Genomic DNA, 19520 nt, shown 5'->3' with positions numbered 1-19520 from the left:
CAAATGTCAATCTATAGAATCTTATGTATGTTTAGACCTCCACTAAAAAGATTCAATGGGGGTGGAGAATTATCTACTAGACCCCAAAGTGAAAGTTTTATTAGTAGTAAATGACTAATTAATCTGAGCCGCACATGAAAGCTTTTGCACAATTTTCTTTGAATTAAGAAAAATTCCAAAAACAAATTGACTAGAAACAAATGTCTTCAGCTGAATCTGTTATTTTGAAGAGTAGAGGTTGAACATATATAACTTTTCTCTTTAAGAAACCTTAATCTATAATAACATCTTTCAAGTGTTGTATCATCAACAAGCTAATACAAGAAAATCATGTACAGATGAATTGGATTGTACTTCTTCTGATTTCGCCAAGAAAAAAAATAGAAGAAGCAAAGATGCGAACATTCTTGATCTGCACCGATCTCCCAAACTGTATGGTAAAAGCAAAACACAGGAATGGTTCAAATGTCGTAGCACACTCAGCATTAACGGGTCAAACACTCGAAATGCTCACGATTTATAAGCTGGCGGTAATAAACGTGGAAGACTCTTGCTGTTTTATACTATCTGCAACGTGTGCAATAACTCCAGCTCCTGCTTTGTAAAGTCTTTCACTTTTCACCTGAAACAAGACTCAAAATCTCTGTTAGTCCATGTTTCAAAGAATTAAAAAGCTCCAAAGTGAAGATGTTGGAAGTTTACGTGAATGTTGTTATGAGCTAAGTAAGGCCAGAAGGTGGAGTGGAAGCTGACATCAACTTTCTTCCACCCCAACCTCTGCAGACCGCGGATCATTTCCTCTGCACCAATATTTGTATAAATTGTAAATCTCATGCCGATTTAGAAGAATCAATCAAATGTTTGGGCTAATTCTACACCTTCCACAATTTCATGATACTCAAGTGTGTTCTGAGGGCTAGGAGAGCTTTGTGCGGCCTCCTTGGCTTTAGCAGCTTCTGGAGGGAAATGGGCACCATCTGATGAAACAGGTGGACAGTATTCAACATCAACAACATGCTTGTATCCATCCAGAGACCGGCGTGAAGGCTATATTAAAACAGGGGAAAAACATATCTATCAGATCTCACTCGTGACAGCTAAATAATTTTCAAAGTTTCATTTGACTGGTTACAAGCCACAGAGAGCTTCTTGCACGAAGCTACTTGAGATAAATGAATTGCCGAAAGTATTTTTGGTGATTCTCTACAGACAATTGTTTCATTTCTTAGACTCTTTACCTCTATGAAACTTTCCCTCTATGATTACTCATAATTCCAAAATTCAGGATAAGTTAGCTACCGTTAGCATTTCACAGCAAGCTAACTATCAATATCGATGACCCCATCATCTAGCTAGTGTGTGCTACACGTTTCAGAGTCGAAATCAACTTACATAATAGAAGGAACATGAAAACAAGTGGGGTAATATTAAATAGAAAGGTTCCATTGCTTCATATAGCATGAAACGTACCTTGATAAGTTCAGTTTCTCTCCTAATGGAAGATGTACGCCAACCAACCATGTCTACTTGATGTCAAAGGAAACAGTTCAGAAAACAAATGCAGACACAGCTAGGCACATCTGTACTAGTTAAACAGCAACAGAAATGCACAGGATACGGTCATAAGATACGTTTGCATATATAATGCGACTTCGAAATGCCCCCAGCGCCGATCTGCCAGACAATGAAATGCATTAGGATTACAGATAAGTCATTAAGGGGTCGAATGATTTAAATTGGTAAGAGCATTACTCACAAGAATTTCAGATCTTCACCATCAGATGCCATCCTCAAAAGAAGAGGTGGTTTATCAGCTTTACCATCAGTGAGGAACAACTGACTACCAGTCCGACCAACAAAGAATGGAGCTATTGGTGCAGCAAGTTTCTCAAGAATAGGAACTCCCAACAGAAAAGGCAGCTGATACAAGGGGTTCCAGAAAAAGAGGAGAGAATGAGATAGAATTTACAGGGATTATCAATTAATATTCATCACTCATCAGTCTAGACACTTAGGGGACCAAATAGCAAAAAACGCAAGACAGTTTTGATGAAACTTATGATATCTGTCTGAACACAAGGAGAAGGTAGATGAAATTTACATGTGAAAAACGACTAACTACTTTCTTAATTACGCATACACCACATCTACGTACAGGTACTGCGAGATATATATGAAACTCTTTGATTCCAAAATTCCAATTATGATAAGTAGAGAAGAAGAGAACCTGCTTTCTGCCTCTCACTCCTAGATGAGGTGTTGCCAAAGTGATGAAATTAATCGGTTCTAGCCCCGCAATCCTACCTCGCAGAAGATTTGAATTGCCAGATTGAGAGACAGCAACATCACTTACTTGTGCCATTGCTGCTGAGTAAAGAACAGCAACAGCATGTCTGGAAAATAAGCCACCGAGGGAGTGGGCTAAAAACGAAATCTTCTTTAAGCTCTTGCTCTTTTGGACAACTTGTCTAACCTATTCCTCTCTCACATCCAGAATGGGAACAGAAATCAGCTCATGTACTGAAGTTAAGGGCTAGAAAACCAAGACCTACCTATACACGAGGTGCAAATGAAGATATTAAAACTCACCTCTTCTGCTAGTCGTTTTCCAGCTCCATCGATCCCGCCAAATGTTTTAGTGAAGGTATTGGAAGAACTTGCTGTGAATGTTCAGGAGAAACAGAGTAAATTAAAACACATCACGTGTGATCCATTCCACGCATAGCATAAAAGCACATGAGTATTATAATAAAATACAAAACTAAAGAAGAGTTGTGGTTCCAGACGAAAAGATCTTAAATTTTTCAAGAAAATGTATATTTCGCCTCTTGCCGCTAAAGATTATATAAGACCTTGAAGTGTTTTCAATTTTGTGCCCAGCACATGCATTCAACTTACGTTACCATTTCATTCCCAAAAATTCTCTTCTATTATACATACAATCCAACAACTACTCAACTAAACTAATAGATGATAACAATTTAGAACAAGATGAGCATACCATAAATCAAGAATCTTCTTCCAAGGCGTCTTTTCAGCTCAGCTTCTACGTAGAGCCAGTCGCTGGGACTGCAAGTAATTGTGTCTTAGTAAATTTGGAGTCTATAAATTATTCAATCTGAAAACAAAGTAGCAGAAATGATAGACATAACTTTCTTTCTTTTTTTTGACAATGATAGACATAACTTTCAAATTCAAATACTTGCAAGTTTCTATCCAACCTAAAACAAAACCATGAGGGTTTCCCAAGATGCAAACCCAGTACCATTCAATTGATGAACTACTTAGAAATAATACCTGGCCAAAATACCATGTACAAGAACAAGAAGATGATCAGGTTCATTTTTGTCATCGGAGTCGCCTTTCGATAGCGAAAATTTCCGTTGGGCTGTGGAACTCATTGCCTGAACCCTGCGTCCCTGTTGGTTCCAGCTTCTGTTTGACCCTTCTTAAAGAAAAATCAAACAAATGAACCCGCGGAAAAAGCTATAAAGAACAGAGCCAATTCTTAACCAAACAAATCATACTATCACCATTTCTACTTAGCTTCTCACAATCATTTAACATGTTCAAGCTTATTTTCGATCGCAGAAACAGGGAAAAATCTGTTTAAATAGACACCGAAATTGTGAGCTCTAAATCAAAAGAAAAACAGAGCCGATTCTTGACCAAACAAACCATACTATCACTAATTCTACTTGGCATATCACAATCATCTAACATCTTAAAATCTTCTATCTCTTGCAGAAACAGGGACAAATCTGTGTATATAGACACTGTAATTGAGCTCCTCCTCAATCTAAATTAGGCGATACTATTCTTCACCATCCTAAACAACGTCTTTGATCGAGAAATCCTCAGCTATGAAACTTTGCAGTACAATGTCAGGTCATTTCCAGATGTAACAACGCATCATTCGATAAACATGAACAAAGTAATCAATCCCTAAATCTACACGACAAACATCATTCGAAGATCAAAGCCTATTACCGAAATCGAAATTCAAAATCTCCGAATAACCACAGGAGCACGAGGATGAAGGCGAAGGAGAAGAAGCGGAAGCTGAAACAACGCCGGAGGAAAACTGCCGCGCGCTGCGAGAGCTTGGCTTAGAGAAACCGCCACGATCCGGTAAGTATCTAAAAGGAGGTTGTTGAATCCAAGAAGAAGCCGTAGACATATTGATGTTGAGCTTATATATAGAGAGAGGAGAGAAAGTCAAAATCAGAGAAAGGAGTGGAAGAAAGATCCTTGATTCACGGTTTCTGAGTGACGTCACGCTTCAGAATCAAACATAATAACTCTCTCTACGTTATCTTCTTCACAGAGACCCATGCTCCTCTCTATCTCTTCCATTCACTGCCAAATAAACATTCAATCATCATCTTCTTCGACTTTTGCCAATTTATATAATTTGATTTTATTACTTTTACTTTATAATTTCGGGTGGTGCGTGTTGTTGTTAGGCGACTCAAACACAGAATATTTTTATTCCGTTTTATATTCAAAAAAAGGTTTAGAATCGGACCAGGTTCTTCTTCTTCTTCATCAACCAATTCACTCCAAAACAAAGGTCAAAAGAATACTATTTACAATTTTTTGGTATATATATATATATATATTTTCTGTTTTAAATTTTTAATCAATACTGCTAGTAGTTTTTTTTTCTTTTTTTTGGTGTAAATGGTAAGATAACACCAAAATATATTTGTCTACTAAACCGAGTAAAATTTTTATGGTTTTTGTAAAAATCCAATTGTTAACTTGTTAGTGATGCTTTCCAAAAAAGCCCTTACATGATATTGTCAAAGGGGTATCTAAATATCATATGGTGCGAATTGGTTATGTATATGTAGTGTACTAGTGTGTCGTCGTGGACCTCGAGGTATCATATGTAACCGGGTGTTGTAGATGTTGTTATATTGAAACTAAACTTTTATTTGGACAAGTTAAAAAAACAAATCAAGCTTAATGATGGATTCATATATAATTTTTTTTTGTTTTTTTGCTAATCTACTTATAATACTGCCTAAGGTATCTTAATCATAAGGATATCATGTCAAGATATCCATTATTGGTCGCAGAAATTTAAAGAGTTCCAATTCCTTTTCACAAAACGTTGCAACAATGTTGCCGCTTACCATTTAGCTAATATGGATGTGTAGATTCACCTTTCTATTTGGATGTCTCTAATCCAGCCCCATGGATTTGCCATCATTTGTACTAGTTTGATATTCGATTAAAGTTAATAAAGGTTCATTTTCGATGAAAAATAAAATCAAAATCTACTTGTAATTAACACGTCTTACACTATAATTTTAGTTTTATTAGCGATAATTTTAAATTTGGTTTTAAAATTTGCATTGAAAATTCAAACAATGTTTCTTATGGAACACGATTTAAGTGAAAAACACATCCCTTTATTTATTATGAAAGTGAGGGAAATACGTTTATATGGAGTAATAAAATGAACATATTACAGTTTTTAAGGTCAAGTTTAAGTTGCAATTTTACCACATGTAAACAATCATAAACCAGGCTACAAAATGTATGATCACTTCAATATAAAAAACCACCTAAGTAAATTAGTTAAAAAACCGGATAAGCAGCAACCTGAGCTATACCACACATTCCTTGAGGCCACTCCACATCTCTACGGATCCTCATGTAACCATTTTCTCCCCAACTCTCACCCCAAGAGTTCTTAAGAACCCAGTAGTTGAGCCCACTCATCGTTCCGTACCCAACGATCGTCACTGCATGATTCACGTCTGTCCCACAGTCCAGCCCAGCGTACACTCCCCCTTTGTAATGACCGAAACTGTCCGCTCTTGCGTCAATCAACACCGAGACGGGCTGTCTTCTTACGGCCTCGAGCAACGCACGCTCGTTGTGGCTTGGAACCATTTGAAACCCTCTAATCTGTGTATGTGGGGCGCGTCTGGCGTTGGCACGACAACTCTCCTTTTTCACTTGGTAAGGGTATTCCGTTTCTAAAGAAACGCCTCCGTTTTTTATTATGTACTTGAAAGCTTCTTCAAATTCTCCGCCATTGCAACCACCGTTTTTCTCTATGTCGCAATCTATTAGCTGTTGTTCGGACAGTGTTAATAGATTTTTGCCAGATATCTTTGTCAAACCTTCATCGCCCCAATCGCTGAGAACGCCCAACAACTTCCTGCCCATGTATATATATATTGGTTACTTCATTTTGTTAGTAAACAAATCATCTGTTAGCCCTAAACCTAAAATAACCCTATCTTGGGGATTAAGTTTAGCGAAATGTATTTTTTTGTATGTGGAATGTAATTTTGACATTAATTAAATGACCAATCCAGCCGTTTACTATATCGTACGTATATTGTTTTCCGACCAAAGAATTGCGACGAATCTGTTTCGTTGGAAATTCGGCTGAAACAAGATGTTCCGACAAATTCTTTGGTCGGAATATGCTATCCTTTCTTGTAACGCTGTTTCCAATTATAGTGTAAAGTGTTTATAATAAATGATCACAGTATTCTTACGACATGCTCCTTGATATTTAACAGGTGTTACAGCTCCTTCGTCTCTCCAGTCTTTGCTTTCGTCTTCCATGTCGATATCACTCATGTTCCAATTCCTTGATGGCTTCGTTTTATTAAATAGTTCGGATAGTGAAGTTACGTTAACGCGGAGGCCGGTGTGGGTCGCAAGGAACTCTTCTGTTTTCCAATCCGTGAACTCGTTGACACCAAGTGTATAGCTTTGGTTCCCCATATTATTGAAGTTCTCAATGAATTTCAAGTTTTTCTTGAACACTTTAAGCCTCATTTCTTTCTCGGATTCATCCTTGTAAACTCGAGAGAATTGAGTCATCCATTGTTGGTGGTAATCAACAATTGATTGCTCGTTCAAAGTGACATGAGGTCTGGCTTGAGAGATCCTTAGATCCATGGAAAGAATGGTTAGAGCCACGAACACAGATCGTACAGACACCATTTCGATTTTTGTGAGTAATATTTAAAGTGTTTGTGTTGTGGTGATGAAGAAGTGAAAATGGGGAGAAAGAGTTTTTATATATATATATAGTATGGAATGAGAATTGTGGTTGAAGCAAATGAAGGTTTATGACTCTATTGTGGTGATTTGCTTTACTTGCTTCATGATCTTAGAGGAATAACTTCTTTCTTTGTTTTGCAAGATAACTTTCCATTCTTTATATGCAAATGTATTGCTAGTAATGTATATATATTTCATCACAATTTCATTTTCTACAAAAAAAAAGATAAGATCTAGCTATATTTTATGTGTACTATAGCAACCTAGCTTAGGTTTTGGGTAGTGTTACATTTGCGTTTAAACCGTACATGGTTAAGGAAACAAATAAATTGAATACTTAAAAAGTTTTAGATCAACTTGATTTCACCAGTAAAATGGAAAAGAAAATAGATATAAATTTTCACCCCAACAAAGATAGTGAATAAAGAAATCCAATACTGGAAAACTATATAATTTTTGTAGTATTTATACATATATATATATACACTTTAAAAAGGGTAGAAATTCATTTTTTCTGATAACTTTTGTTTTTCAACATCTGTGATGCTAAATATAGACTTGTTCTAAATTAATAGCTTTAGATTTTTATTTTATTCTGAAGTAATAATATTTCACAGTTTAGAAGAAATAGTAGTAAATATAGTTTTTATTTTTATTTTAAGTAATGATATCTTAGATTTTCAAAGAAAATTATTGTAAATATCTATACAGTAAGAGAAAAAAATACAAAACTTCTTTAAAAATGAGAAATATATTCGGGAGAGAAATTTAAATGATTCATCCTTTAGCAAGTATTTGCCTTGTGTTTATCACTAGTGAAGAGGGCTCAGCTTGCTGCTTATCCAGTTGCGTAACTAATTTGGTTAATTAGGTAATTTTATTGAAGTGATCATATTCATACACATGTAGTCTTGTTTATGATTGTTTACATGTGGTAACATAGCAACTTAAGCTTGGCCTTAAAAACTATATGGTGCGAATTGGTTTTATAAATCTTTGTTTGATTGAAACTAAACGTGATTTTTTGGTCAAGTTGAATTATGGATCTGATTCATGATTTTTGAATTTCGTTTAAAACAATTGCATGGAAATACAAACGATGTGAAACAAGATCTAAGAGATAAAATGATAGGGAGGGAATACATTTTATGGAGTAATAAAATGAACACCTTATAGTTTTTAAGGTCAAGCTTAAGCATCTAATTATGACGTTATTAAAAGTGATAATAATATGATGGGGATTATTATTTTTATTTATTATTATTCTCCTTATTATTTTCCATTTCTTCACTATTCAATAGATCTATCATGCATATACTTGTTTCTAAATTAAGTACAGCTTATTTTATTTTTTAATTAGTGATATTTTACATTCTTGAAGAAGATTATAGTAATTCATATATATACATAGAAATAAAAATAAAAATTTTACTTTCAAATTGATAAATATATACCAATTATTTTGTTAGAAAAACATACCGGATTCGATAGTACGCGGTAGAAGACCTCAGAGGCTCAGACCAAATACTTTTATTCCCTTTTTTAGGATAAAATAATCAAAACTCTTGCCAAAATTCTAGTTCCATTTCCTTTGTGAAAACTATATGTACCATTACTTTAATTTTCGCTCAAAAGAGCCTAAATACATCATATTACGACGTAAATCATCTTTTCAAGTTTGACTAGAACGAAACTTTACTTTTTATCTTGCGATTATTTATTTTTTATTTCTGACGGAATTTCTTAACTAAATATTACAATATTGATTTGAGCGTTGAGTTGTCACACACACAAAAAAAAAAAAAGTTACAGAAGAGCTATCTACTTATGCATACATACATATATCTTACGATGATATAGATTATAGACCCGAGCTTTCCCTAATTAAACCAAATCTAAAACCAAAACACTTTTATTACATGCATGTTTATATACAAATTGAGCACAACCAAAACCGAAGCAAAGTTGTTCCACCCACGTAGTTGTTGAAATATGAAGATCGATCACATGATGCTGCAGAAATGAGGGTTTTCTTCACTGAACATGGAGCTAGCGCTCGGATTGATAAGACCTGAATAAGGCCGTTCTTGATAGTATCCATGCTCGTGTCCGTGGTAGCCATGCTTGTGGTAGTTATAGGAACTCACTTTCTCACCGTTCACCGACATGTTGATTCTTTTGCGAAACTTCTTCTTGAAGTACCTGTCGTTATATCCATTAGATTCAGGGTGGTAAGGGTACGACCATAAGCATATATCTCTCTTTGTAACATTCCTTGCAACTTTCAGAACTTTCTTCTGCTCGGCCGAACCAGTCACCGTTACTCTCTGCTGTTTTATGTCTATCTGAACATCGTGGACTCCTGTTCAATACAAGACGTAATTATCAGGTTTCTTGGGTGACACGAAAACTAATTACTCAGTAAATGTTAATTAGTTTAGGATTTGAAACCCATCTTCACTGATTAATTACCGTTCATCTTTTCAAGAGCTTTCCTAACTTTGTTCTCGCAACCGGGACAGTCCATTGGCACTTCCATTTCCACTACCTGTGTACACATACACAAATTCAATTAACTTATATATAAATGAGCTAGTTTTCATGGAAAATGATAAGGGGAATCAAGATAATTACTCACCGTTGTCATCTTTGTATTATAGCTCAAGAGACCTTAATTATAAATTAGACTTAAGAGTTAACACAGTTTGGTCGATGAATGACTAGAGGATAAGCGCAAACACACACATATATGTGCATGCAAACAATTAGGAACTTAAGGGAGAAGATCTTTGACGGTCCATAAAATAATATTTTTTTATGTGTTGCTTCTACAGAAATATCTTGTGAAAGTACATGGAAACTACCTTGAAACTGAAGTCAAAAGTTTATGTGACCGCAGGTTTTACACTGCAAGCAAGCTCTAGATCTATTATCTATATAAATATTTATATGACTAAATTTGATAAGGATGATCATGATTTGACATATCCATTCTTTAACAAAAATTGATTTTGACATATAAGTTTAGTTATTTGCCAACATCATGATATGAGGAAAGTGTGTTTATTTAATCCGAAGATGATTTAAGAACTACACGAATTCTAACTTTCTAAGGAAGATAATAGAAACGTACATATAGACATATCTTTTTTAGTTTATAACTGTAGCAATAAAGACGATCAAACTGGAATTATGCGATCGTACTGATATTTTTAAAAATACATGGATACATGGACTGTATTCTGGACTAGTTTAATGTAAGTTTTAACATGTCTCATTACGCATATTCAATTTCAAATTTTCTCCCAAACAAAAATGCACAACTTAAATTAAGTTACTAATATGAATTATAAAGATTAATTAAGCTTGACAATGATAGAGCAACCAATGAGAGCTTTGTACAAAGCTTAAATATTTAGTGTTATAGTTTTGACGAAACCATCTATCAGCTGGTAAGCTTATCAGTGGGGTAATATTACAAATATAAGAAAAAATTACGTACAAGTTGAAGATTTTAAATACCTTGATGTCTAAAGATTGGGAGACTATACGAGTATGAGTGACTTACCCTAAAAGAGGCTATATAAAGAAATTCAATGTTAATATTTTTATAGTAATTTTCTCAAGAATATAAACACTTTACAACAAATTTTTTTTAAAAATCGAATAATTGAAAACTATATTATTTTTGGAAATAATTAGTTCTGCCCGGGTTGTTGACTCTACTGATCTTAATTGATTCAAGCTTTTGGAAATCCTTCTCCAAACCGACTTCTGTCTTTCTCTTTCTTCAGCTTAATAATTTACTACAATATTAGTTCTATCTAGGTGATATGTGTGTCTATAGTTCATCCATCTTGTCTGATATATGTTGAGTTTAGGTCGAATGGATATATATTTCAAACTCTTATTCAATCAAAATTTACATTTTTCTCCGTACAAGAAGGATATTCAAATTCGAAGTGCAAACACTATTGTAGCCATCTCAGATCATACATGAGGTAACTTTTCTCATGCTTCCAGAGAAAAGCGTCCTCACATTTCCGCTTACTCATGGTACCGCCGAATATTAGAGTTAGTACGTAGTTTGGCCAGTGAAGCAAAATCTCCTACAAAACTCCTATAATAACCTGGATTCTAGAAAAAATTCCGAACTTCCAAGATATTTGAGAGCCAAGGCCAGTCCTAAACGGTTGCAAAATTATATGGCTTTGGCGCTGAAAAGTTACATCACATAACGTCATAACCTATGCATCAAATCTCTTTCTTCCTGACTTTAAGCTTATGAACTTTTGTGGATAGTTTTCGCTCATGTCAACCGTTCCAGCGCTTTAGGAAATGAGTCACATGACCCTAGAACTGGTATAACTCTAATGGGAACATATATGTCTAATACATAATTGAGTAAGCATGATATCCCTTTAGATCTTAATCGACTTCGACCTGCATTCGAGAAACGGCTAGTGGCATTGAGTTGGTGAGACCAAAAAAGATTTTGAAATGCTAAGGATTTTTTTTCTCTCTTAACAGAAACTCACTATTTAAGACCCACCTTGGACATAATTTATTCTTGAGTTTTCTATAGCAAAAAAAATCCAAACGAGTTGATTTTGTTTGTCGAATAAACCACACACACACATATATATATATATATATCTTATAAATTCGTCCAAAAACATTTTTTATCTATCTAAAACATATATGACATTGATAAAAATCAGAATTTTTAAATTATTTTATTGAGAAATAAAAAATCTTCCCTTTTTTATGTTATCACTGATACTAATACAAATCATTATTTAATTAGTCAACATGAATAGCTTTGTATATCATCATGAATTAGTTTCCGAAACATCTAAGTACTACTACGCTAGATATATCATATATCTATCATTTATTGGTTCATTTGGGTCAGCATTTTGGAATCACACGCTTCAAATCTTTTTAATATTCATGACCAAAAAAATTTATCATATGATAATGATAATGCAATCTCAATGCGTGCATATGTTGCGGCGCGCATGAGAGCCGCCCCAACTTGTAGATGGGAAAGGAACGCCGCCAATTACAAATTCAATGTTTAAGCAAGAGACTTAGGTTTCTCTATATAGCTTTATATTTACATATTTATCAGATCAGGCCATATATATCTAACTTTATAAAATCATCTTAAGTTCTAAGTTAGCGCAAACCTATTTCTATTTCAAATCATCACGTATTCAAGTTTTCTAATTCAACCTATGTATATTATAACTATTTGATGCAATTTTTAAAGTTCAACAACTGTATCAACTTGGGATGAAACACTCTTAAACGAGATCATTGCTCCTAGAGACATTTGATTAAGAGTGCAACTTGAGATGAAACCTTTAACCAAAAATAATACAGTGGGATAAAATATAATACTATTTTTTTAGAGGAAAAAATATGATACTGCATTTGGAACCCATGCTTCATTGCCCCTCCATTCCGATAATGGCAAATATATTTTTTGTCGGATTGTTACTCATTTCAAATATAATACTTCTAAAAGTGAAAGTTGAAATATTAAAATATAAGTTTATCTTATTATCCAACCGTATTTGTATCGTAGCCAAAATCCAATACTAAAAAATGAAAAGAATACTAATAAACCGGACAGAACCAAGAAAAAAAGTGATGAAAATCAACTAGCACGATCCAGTGATCAGTTTTTCCTTCCAAAATCGTTTGCATCATTGCATGACTTCTTTTTTTTTTTTTTTTGCATGACTTCTTTCTTTTCCTTTTAAAATAAAACTAAAAATCATAAGGTGTTTTTATTACTATTTTTGTTTTTTTTGTGAGAACACAAAATCCATTAATTTGGGGAGTTTGCTTGATGAATAACTGTTTTTGGAAATTTCTTTTTCTTTCTTGTTTTCAACAACTTATTGGGAGATATATGAACAGAAAAATAATTATATTAGACAGTTGAATATTTTTTTCAAGAATGGTTCTAGGATTTAAATATTATTGCGTCATTTGTTCTTAACAAAAATTAAGGATTTATTGCATCACTGAAAGAAATATTCTAGCTAAAAAAGTTAAATATTGTTGAATTGGAAATTAATTATACGTACACGTATCTTGGACTTTCCGTATGATCTTTGTTCATACTGATATCAACGGTCCAAACAATGGAATAGGCCAGGATAAAAAAAAATCAACAACAATGAAAGGGAGATTTAATCGCAAGTGGAATAAAAAGGTTTTCTCAATTAAGTTAGAAAGTGGAAATCATCGATTATCTCTTAAGTGGAGCTTTTAATTATTACATACACAGCACACCAGTCTATTTTTATATATTTTATGTAATGTTATTGCAACGGAAAATCGAGAATTGCTGAATTTAATCTGTCTTAATCTACAATTATATATTGTGCGTATAATATTTTGTTTTACGTTTTATTACCATTCCATATAGCTAAATTTAGAAATGTATTACTAATAATTACTAGTTAACCACCGAAAACCTACTACGTACTCCCCAAAATAAGCATTAGATAAATTTGATATGTGACGTGAAGATATTTTGCATCTCATCGCATCAATTATTATCTTCATAAACAATTGCATGCAGTAAGAATAGTGGCCATCGATCTCCAATGGGCTACTATTTTTTGGCATTCTAAAAATTACAAGGGAAAAAAAAAAGAACTTGAGCTATGAATTATGCCTTGACTGGTCATGGCATTCTAAAAATTAATAGTATGAAACGAATCCATTGTACCACTGGACCGTACGTGAGTGTTCCCAAAACCAATAGTTGCAATGAAAATTTTGCGTTCGGAATAATTTAACATTTTTAAACTCACCACGACCGAGAAACTTCTAAATACATTTGATTGGACCATGATTGCATTTGAACGCAAATGTTATACTACCCTAAATCCTAGGGTCACTAGTAAATATAGCTAGATCTTATCTCTTTATTTTTTAAGTGAAATCGTGATATGTAAACATTAGTTGCAATATGTGAGCACATAAAGATGGGAAAGTTGTTCTTCCAAAGATCACGGCGCAAGTAATGTAAACTATAGCATCACCATAATAGGAGTCAACTTGCAATTTGCTCTCATTTTTCAGTTAGACATAACTAACTCCGAAACTTTTCTTTATAAATACCCTTCTCTCCATCTTCACTTCTTCATCACAACACAACACAAACAAACCATTTACATAAAACAAAAACAATTTAATACTTCTTAGTGTGTAAATGTGTGATTCTTTCATCAATAACAAAATGACATCGATATTATTCATGCTCGTGAGTCTAACAATTCTTTCCATGAATCTAAAAGTCTCTCAAGCCACATCTCGTGTCACCTTCCACGAGCCGATCGTTGCTGAACACCATCAGCAATGGATGACTCGGTTCTCTCGAGTTTACAGTGACGAGCTCGAGAAACAAATGAGATTCGATGTGTTCAAGAAAAACTTGAAGTTCATTGAGAAATTTAATAAGAAAGGGGATAGAACCTACAAGCTTGGTGTCAACGAGTTTGCGGATTGGACCAGAGAGGAATTCATTGCCACTCACACCGGCCTCAAGGGGGTTAACGGGATTCCATCCTCTGAATTTGTCGATGAAATGATACCTTCTTGGAATTGGAATGTCAGTGATGTCGCTGGCCGTGAGACCAAAGATTGGAGATACGAAGGAGCTGTAACACCTGTTAAATACCAAGGCCAATGTGGTACGTAAGCTTGTCGGAATTATACATACAAAAGATGATTCCCACACGTATCTCAATTATATAAAAAATTCGATTCAATATTTGAAAGAATTGTAATAATCATTCAACATACAAAACGTAAACCCCAAGTTAGGTTTAGTGTTAGGTTTAGTTACTAAGAGATTCGATAATTATCAAAATATAACTAATCAATATATCGATGCATTTATGGGCAGGATGTTGTTGGGCATTCTCAAGCGTCGCAGCGGTGGAAGGTTTGACAAAGATTGTTGGAAACAACCTAGTATCATTGTCTGAACAACAACTTCTAGATTGCGACAGAGAGCGTGACAACGGTTGCAACGGTGGAATAATGTCAGACGCTTTCAGCTATATAATCAAAAACCGAGGCATTGCCTCAGAGGCATCATACCCTTACCAAGCGGCAGAGGGGACATGCCGGTACAATGGGAAACCCTCCGCATGGATCAGAGGGTTCCAGACCGTTCCAAGCAACAACGAGCGTGCATTGCTCGAGGCTGTATCCAAGCAGCCTGTCTCAGTGTCCATTGACGCGGATGGGCCCGGTTTCATGCATTACTCAGGGGGAGTGTACGATGAGCCGTACTGTGGGACCAACGTGAACCATGCAGTGACGTTCGTTGGATACGGAACGAGCCCAGAGGGGATCAAGTACTGGCTGGCTAAGAACTCGTGGGGTGAGACTTGGGGAGAGAATGGTTACATTAGGATCCGTAGAGATGTGGCATGGCCTCAAGGCATGTGTGGTGTGGCTCAGTATGCTTTTTATCCGGTTGCCTAACTAAACGGCAGACGACTTTTGTTATATAAAAGTGATATTATTGTTTTAAACATTTTAAACAACAAAATGGTGATATATCTTGTTATATAGTTTGGTTTATGAACTCTTTAGATGTGGTCTAAATCTGCATCGCAAAGATTGACCAATACACTATGTAAGTGTGTATAAATGATCGTTATATTACATATAGTTGTTGTAACTTCTAAGAAAAGTATATAGAAAGAAAAACTTCTAAAATGTAATGGGGTATTTATATTTCGTCTCGTTAGCACTGTTACCATATATAATTTCATATGTTTGAAGTCACCATTTATAAATCGTGAGATATGTATGAGCTTCTAATTTCCGTAGTCTAGAGACGGTGGCAGTGGTATAACCACTAGAGATGAGAAGGCGATCAATAACGCGTTTGGGACACCATCACCGAAAGTAGTTGAGTTGCTTCTAGATTATTATTTCCGTAGATGTTGAATAAGATGAATATGATCAAACTAAACAGGAGAATATTACGTAGTTCAAGGAATAAAATAAATGAGATGTACAAAAAAAATATACAATAAACAAATTTAATCCACTAAATAAAATTGAACAAGTTGAAAAATTATTCCTCTCTAATTAAAGAGCAATGATGTTTTGCTAAGTTCTGTCATAGATACGAGAGCGTAATATTTACGTAACTCCAAAGATTTGGATTCGTTATTGTTTGATGATCAATGCAAAATCACATCCGAATTATATGTGAGACAAAAAACAATTATAAGAAAATTTCTAGTAATATATATGATTCATTTTTTATTTTGGGGAAAAGTGAAAAAGCTGTATACTATTTAGATAAAAATGGCTATACACCATATAATACTGAAAGTAACGTGAAAAAAGGTTATATACTAAAAAAAAACAAAGTTAGTATCTATTTTTTATTTTTCATTTTTATTTAATTTAGTGTTAAGAAATAAGAGTTTATTATCTAAACCGAGAATTTAATTAGATTCATTCTAAATTTATGTTGTATTCATATTTTTAACATCAATGAAATTTGCAATTTGAGAACTTATTAAAACTACCAAAAACAAACAAAAACATCGAATGCTTTGACCGTTTCACATATGGCTGCTATTGATTCAAATCACTTTATTAGGCTACATAATCCTTTAGCATTTACCCTCACCAGAAAAAAAAAAAAAATCTTTTAGCACTTACGGCAACAATTACATAAAATCTGTTAGCATTTAAATTTGAAAATATGTTTCAGCCAATTTATATATGAACTAGATTTTAACCCGCGGTATCTTTCAGAAAAAATCAAAATTAATTTGTTTAATAGATTAACTATATATATAACCTACTTATACATATTTTAAAAATGTACAACTCTTATATCTATATATCATTTAGTGTACAATTACTATATTTAAGGTTTATAGGAACGTTAATATAAAATTCATTCAGTTTTGATTTAGTGAAGAAATAAATTATTTTTCTTTTTTGAATTTAGAGGTCACAAATAGTTTGTAACCAACGTAACAATATATAGCTCGCTACCAAAAAAATAAAAATTAACAACTCTTAAGTATAGTGTTCTTTGATACAAAAATAAAAATCATTACATTTTAGATTATACTCTTAAAGAAAGAAAAGTGAGTAGGAAAAAATCGCAACAAAAAAAGAATGTGTTAAAGCAAAGAATGTAGTTTTGTGTTTAGTGATGGTAAACCACTTTTAGGTGCAGTGTATTTATAAGGAAAACTAATTAGGGTCATATTTGATAGCCAAAAAATATTCCGTTTAGAAAGATATTAGTGACAAAATCTTATAAACTATTAGTTTCTTTTTTGGAATATGCCATGATTATGCCTTATTTAGAGTAATTAATATGGATAATCGAAATTGTTAGTTTGATTAGCAAGTAAATGACGACGCAAATCTTGGATTTGATATTTGAATACACGTGTAGTTAATTTTGAGAGAATTTATGGCAATATTGTTAAGAGTAATATTCTTTTGAAATTTTTGAAAAAAAAAAGATTTAATGTCAGTGGCATTGAGTTGTAAATAAGTCTCAACTTCATGATTTATTTTACAAAGTGACTGCAAAAATGTATATGTAGATCTCACATAAGTTCTCAAACATTTAGATTTTGGATCAAACAAAAATGGTTGTATACGTCAAAAACAACTTCTTTTCAGTTCCTATACTAATTTTACATCTTTTTTGTTTGTCTCAATCGTATGCAAGATTTAGTACGAACGTTACAAAAAGTGAAATCAGCGACATTTGCACACATAAAGGAACCAATGCATCATTTTGTTTTGAATTCCTGAAATCGTATCCTGAAATTGTAACATTGAATTCCTGAGGTTATTAATCAATACCCAAACCTATAATAATAAAATGTTTTTTTTTATTCACTTTAGTTCTATATATGTTTGCACTTTAATTTTTAAATTTTGCATTTAAAAAAACTCATTAAGTTAAAAATACGTTTTTTAATTTATATAATACATGGACATACCTTTTTTCCAAGAATGAACTTTCTCCAAGAATGAACTTTCTCCAAAGATGAGCTTTCAGCACTGTCAGAGAGGATAGTTTCTCTACAAGTTATTAATTCTTGTATCGCATTAAGTTATTCGGGCATCTCCAATAGGACTCTTCATTTTGACGGTAGATAATCTTAAAAATGCAGGTTTAAGTAGGGATGGGCATACGGTTTTTCAGTTTGGTTTTTGTTTGGTTTTATGGTTTTTCGGTTTTCTAAAAACTAAACCATATAGAAACCGTATAAAATTTGGTTTGGTTACGGTTTAGCTTTTATTATGGTTTTACAGGTTTTTGGTTTTATGAAGATTGAAACCATATAAAATAATTAAAAACATATGTATCTCGGTTTTGTTCAAATTGGTTTCTGTTTGGTTTTGGGTTTTTCGGTTATTTCATACTTTTACAAAAAAAAATATATGTTTGATGATGCATAAATAAAATTAGAATAAAAAATAATATGTGAACTAATAAGTTAAAATACAATTTTAAAATTATAATCCAAATCTAGTTTCATAAACCCAAATCCTAAATTAAAATTTAAACTTATAAAAGTTAGAAAGCTATAGGAAACAAAATTCAGAAAATAACTTGTATCATTGTTATCTCTAATCAGCCACGATTATATATATATACATAGTTAATTTTTAATTTTAATAGAAAACCAAAAGTATCTATGCATGTAATCCTTGATAAAAATAAAATATTAACTAGAATTTAATCCGCGGTACATCGCGCGGCTAAATTTGTTTTTAAAATGTATTTTTTTAAAAATGTAATATTATTTGTTAAAGATTAATTGAAGATATATCATATTAATTTGTATTTTAAATGTATATATCTATTTCTGTATTATTTAGTATATGATTACTATTGTTTAGGTTTCAATTTTGAAGTATAAATACAAAAACAAATATTTTTTATACATTTAAAATTTTGAATATTTTATCCGCAGTATATACTGTGGACCGTTTTTTTATAGCTAATTTTTTGAAATTTTAAGTTATATTTGTTTTGTTAATATTGAAAGTTTTTTGTGTTTAAAGTTGTATAATTGTATTTTGATTGTTAATTTTAGGATTTCATCCGTGATATACCTTTCTTTATTAATATCGATCAAAACCCGTCATTCCATATAAATTCGTCTATATTATATTGTTAGCTAAATTATTAATGTTATAAAATCCAAGAAAAATAAATTATTATTATTATAAATCCAATAATTTTAGGATCTCACATGTGGTATACCGTCCCTTGAATGATTTTAAATTTATACTACTAATATAGATTTTAAATTTATCATATAAAGTATATGATTTCAAGTTTTTGTGTTTTTTTATTTAAATAAAGTAACGGCTTAAATGATGATTGATTTAGTTCTTTTTCTTGTATGTGTATATAACTTTTGTGATCTTTAATTTAT

General features: G+C 32.8%; 4 protein-coding genes across 12 annotated transcripts; 1 reads left to right on the top strand and 3 right to left on the bottom strand.

Annotated features, from left to right (window-relative positions):
* Positions 1 to 139: 139 nt before the first annotated feature.
* On the bottom strand, positions 140 to 4499 carry AT1G29120 (Hydrolase-like protein family). Of its 8 annotated transcripts, none has more exons than NM_001198181.1 (12): positions 3991 to 4474; positions 3298 to 3445; positions 3002 to 3069; positions 2590 to 2660; positions 2228 to 2473; positions 1757 to 1920; positions 1619 to 1674; positions 1471 to 1526; positions 879 to 1047; positions 703 to 800; positions 515 to 622; positions 140 to 430 (listed from the first exon to the last, which is right to left on the bottom strand). In NM_001198181.1, the coding sequence occupies exons 1-11, from the start codon at positions 4178 to 4180 to the stop codon at positions 518 to 520; spliced, it is 1371 nt and encodes a 456-aa protein (NP_001185110.1). In that variant the 5' UTR covers positions 4181 to 4474; the 3' UTR covers positions 140 to 430; positions 515 to 517. The 8 variants fall into 8 exon arrangements, with proteins under 8 accessions (NP_001185110.1, NP_001319105.1, NP_001321354.1 ...); NM_001036030.1 differs by having other exon boundaries at positions 172 to 430; positions 877 to 1047; positions 1471 to 1523; positions 3991 to 4379; NM_202206.2 differs by having other exon boundaries at positions 189 to 430; positions 1471 to 1523; positions 3991 to 4499.
* A 1090-nt stretch (positions 4500 to 5589) lies between these two features.
* AT1G29110 (Cysteine proteinases superfamily protein) lies at positions 5590 to 6978 on the bottom strand (the record flags this gene model as incomplete). Its single annotated transcript, NM_102652.1, has 2 exons — positions 5590 to 6140; positions 6525 to 6978. 2 exons carry the CDS (start codon positions 6976 to 6978, stop codon positions 5590 to 5592), a joined length of 1005 nt encoding a protein of 334 aa, NP_564322.1.
* Positions 6979 to 8744: 1766 nt separating this feature from the next.
* On the bottom strand, positions 8745 to 9944 carry AT1G29100 (Heavy metal transport/detoxification superfamily protein; the record flags this gene model as incomplete). 2 transcript variants are annotated; one of them, NM_001332835.1, is made up of 3 exons in its annotated part: positions 8745 to 9400; positions 9511 to 9586; positions 9677 to 9944. In NM_001332835.1, 3 exons carry the CDS (start codon positions 9683 to 9685, stop codon positions 9042 to 9044), a joined length of 444 nt encoding a protein of 147 aa, NP_001321479.1. In that variant the 3' UTR covers positions 8745 to 9041. The 2 variants fall into 2 exon arrangements, with proteins under 2 accessions (NP_001321479.1, NP_174205.1); NM_102651.2 differs by lacking the exon at positions 9677 to 9944 and having other exon boundaries at positions 8865 to 9400; positions 9511 to 9577.
* A 4264-nt stretch (positions 9945 to 14208) lies between these two features.
* AT1G29090 (Cysteine proteinases superfamily protein) lies at positions 14209 to 15866 on the top strand. The gene is made up of 2 exons (NM_102650.3): positions 14209 to 14756; positions 14972 to 15866. Exons 1-2 carry the CDS (start codon positions 14276 to 14278, stop codon positions 15556 to 15558), a joined length of 1068 nt encoding a protein of 355 aa, NP_564321.2. The 5' UTR covers positions 14209 to 14275; the 3' UTR covers positions 15559 to 15866.
* The last annotated feature ends 3654 nt before the right edge of the window (positions 15867 to 19520 follow it).

Source organism: Arabidopsis thaliana, assembly GCF_000001735.4.
Source record: "Arabidopsis thaliana chromosome 1 sequence".
In the NCBI taxonomy this organism is placed as follows: Eukaryota; Viridiplantae; Streptophyta; class Magnoliopsida; order Brassicales; family Brassicaceae; genus Arabidopsis; species Arabidopsis thaliana.
Note: the sequence above shows the minus strand (reverse complement) of the source record. Positions and strands in the feature narration are given on the sequence as shown.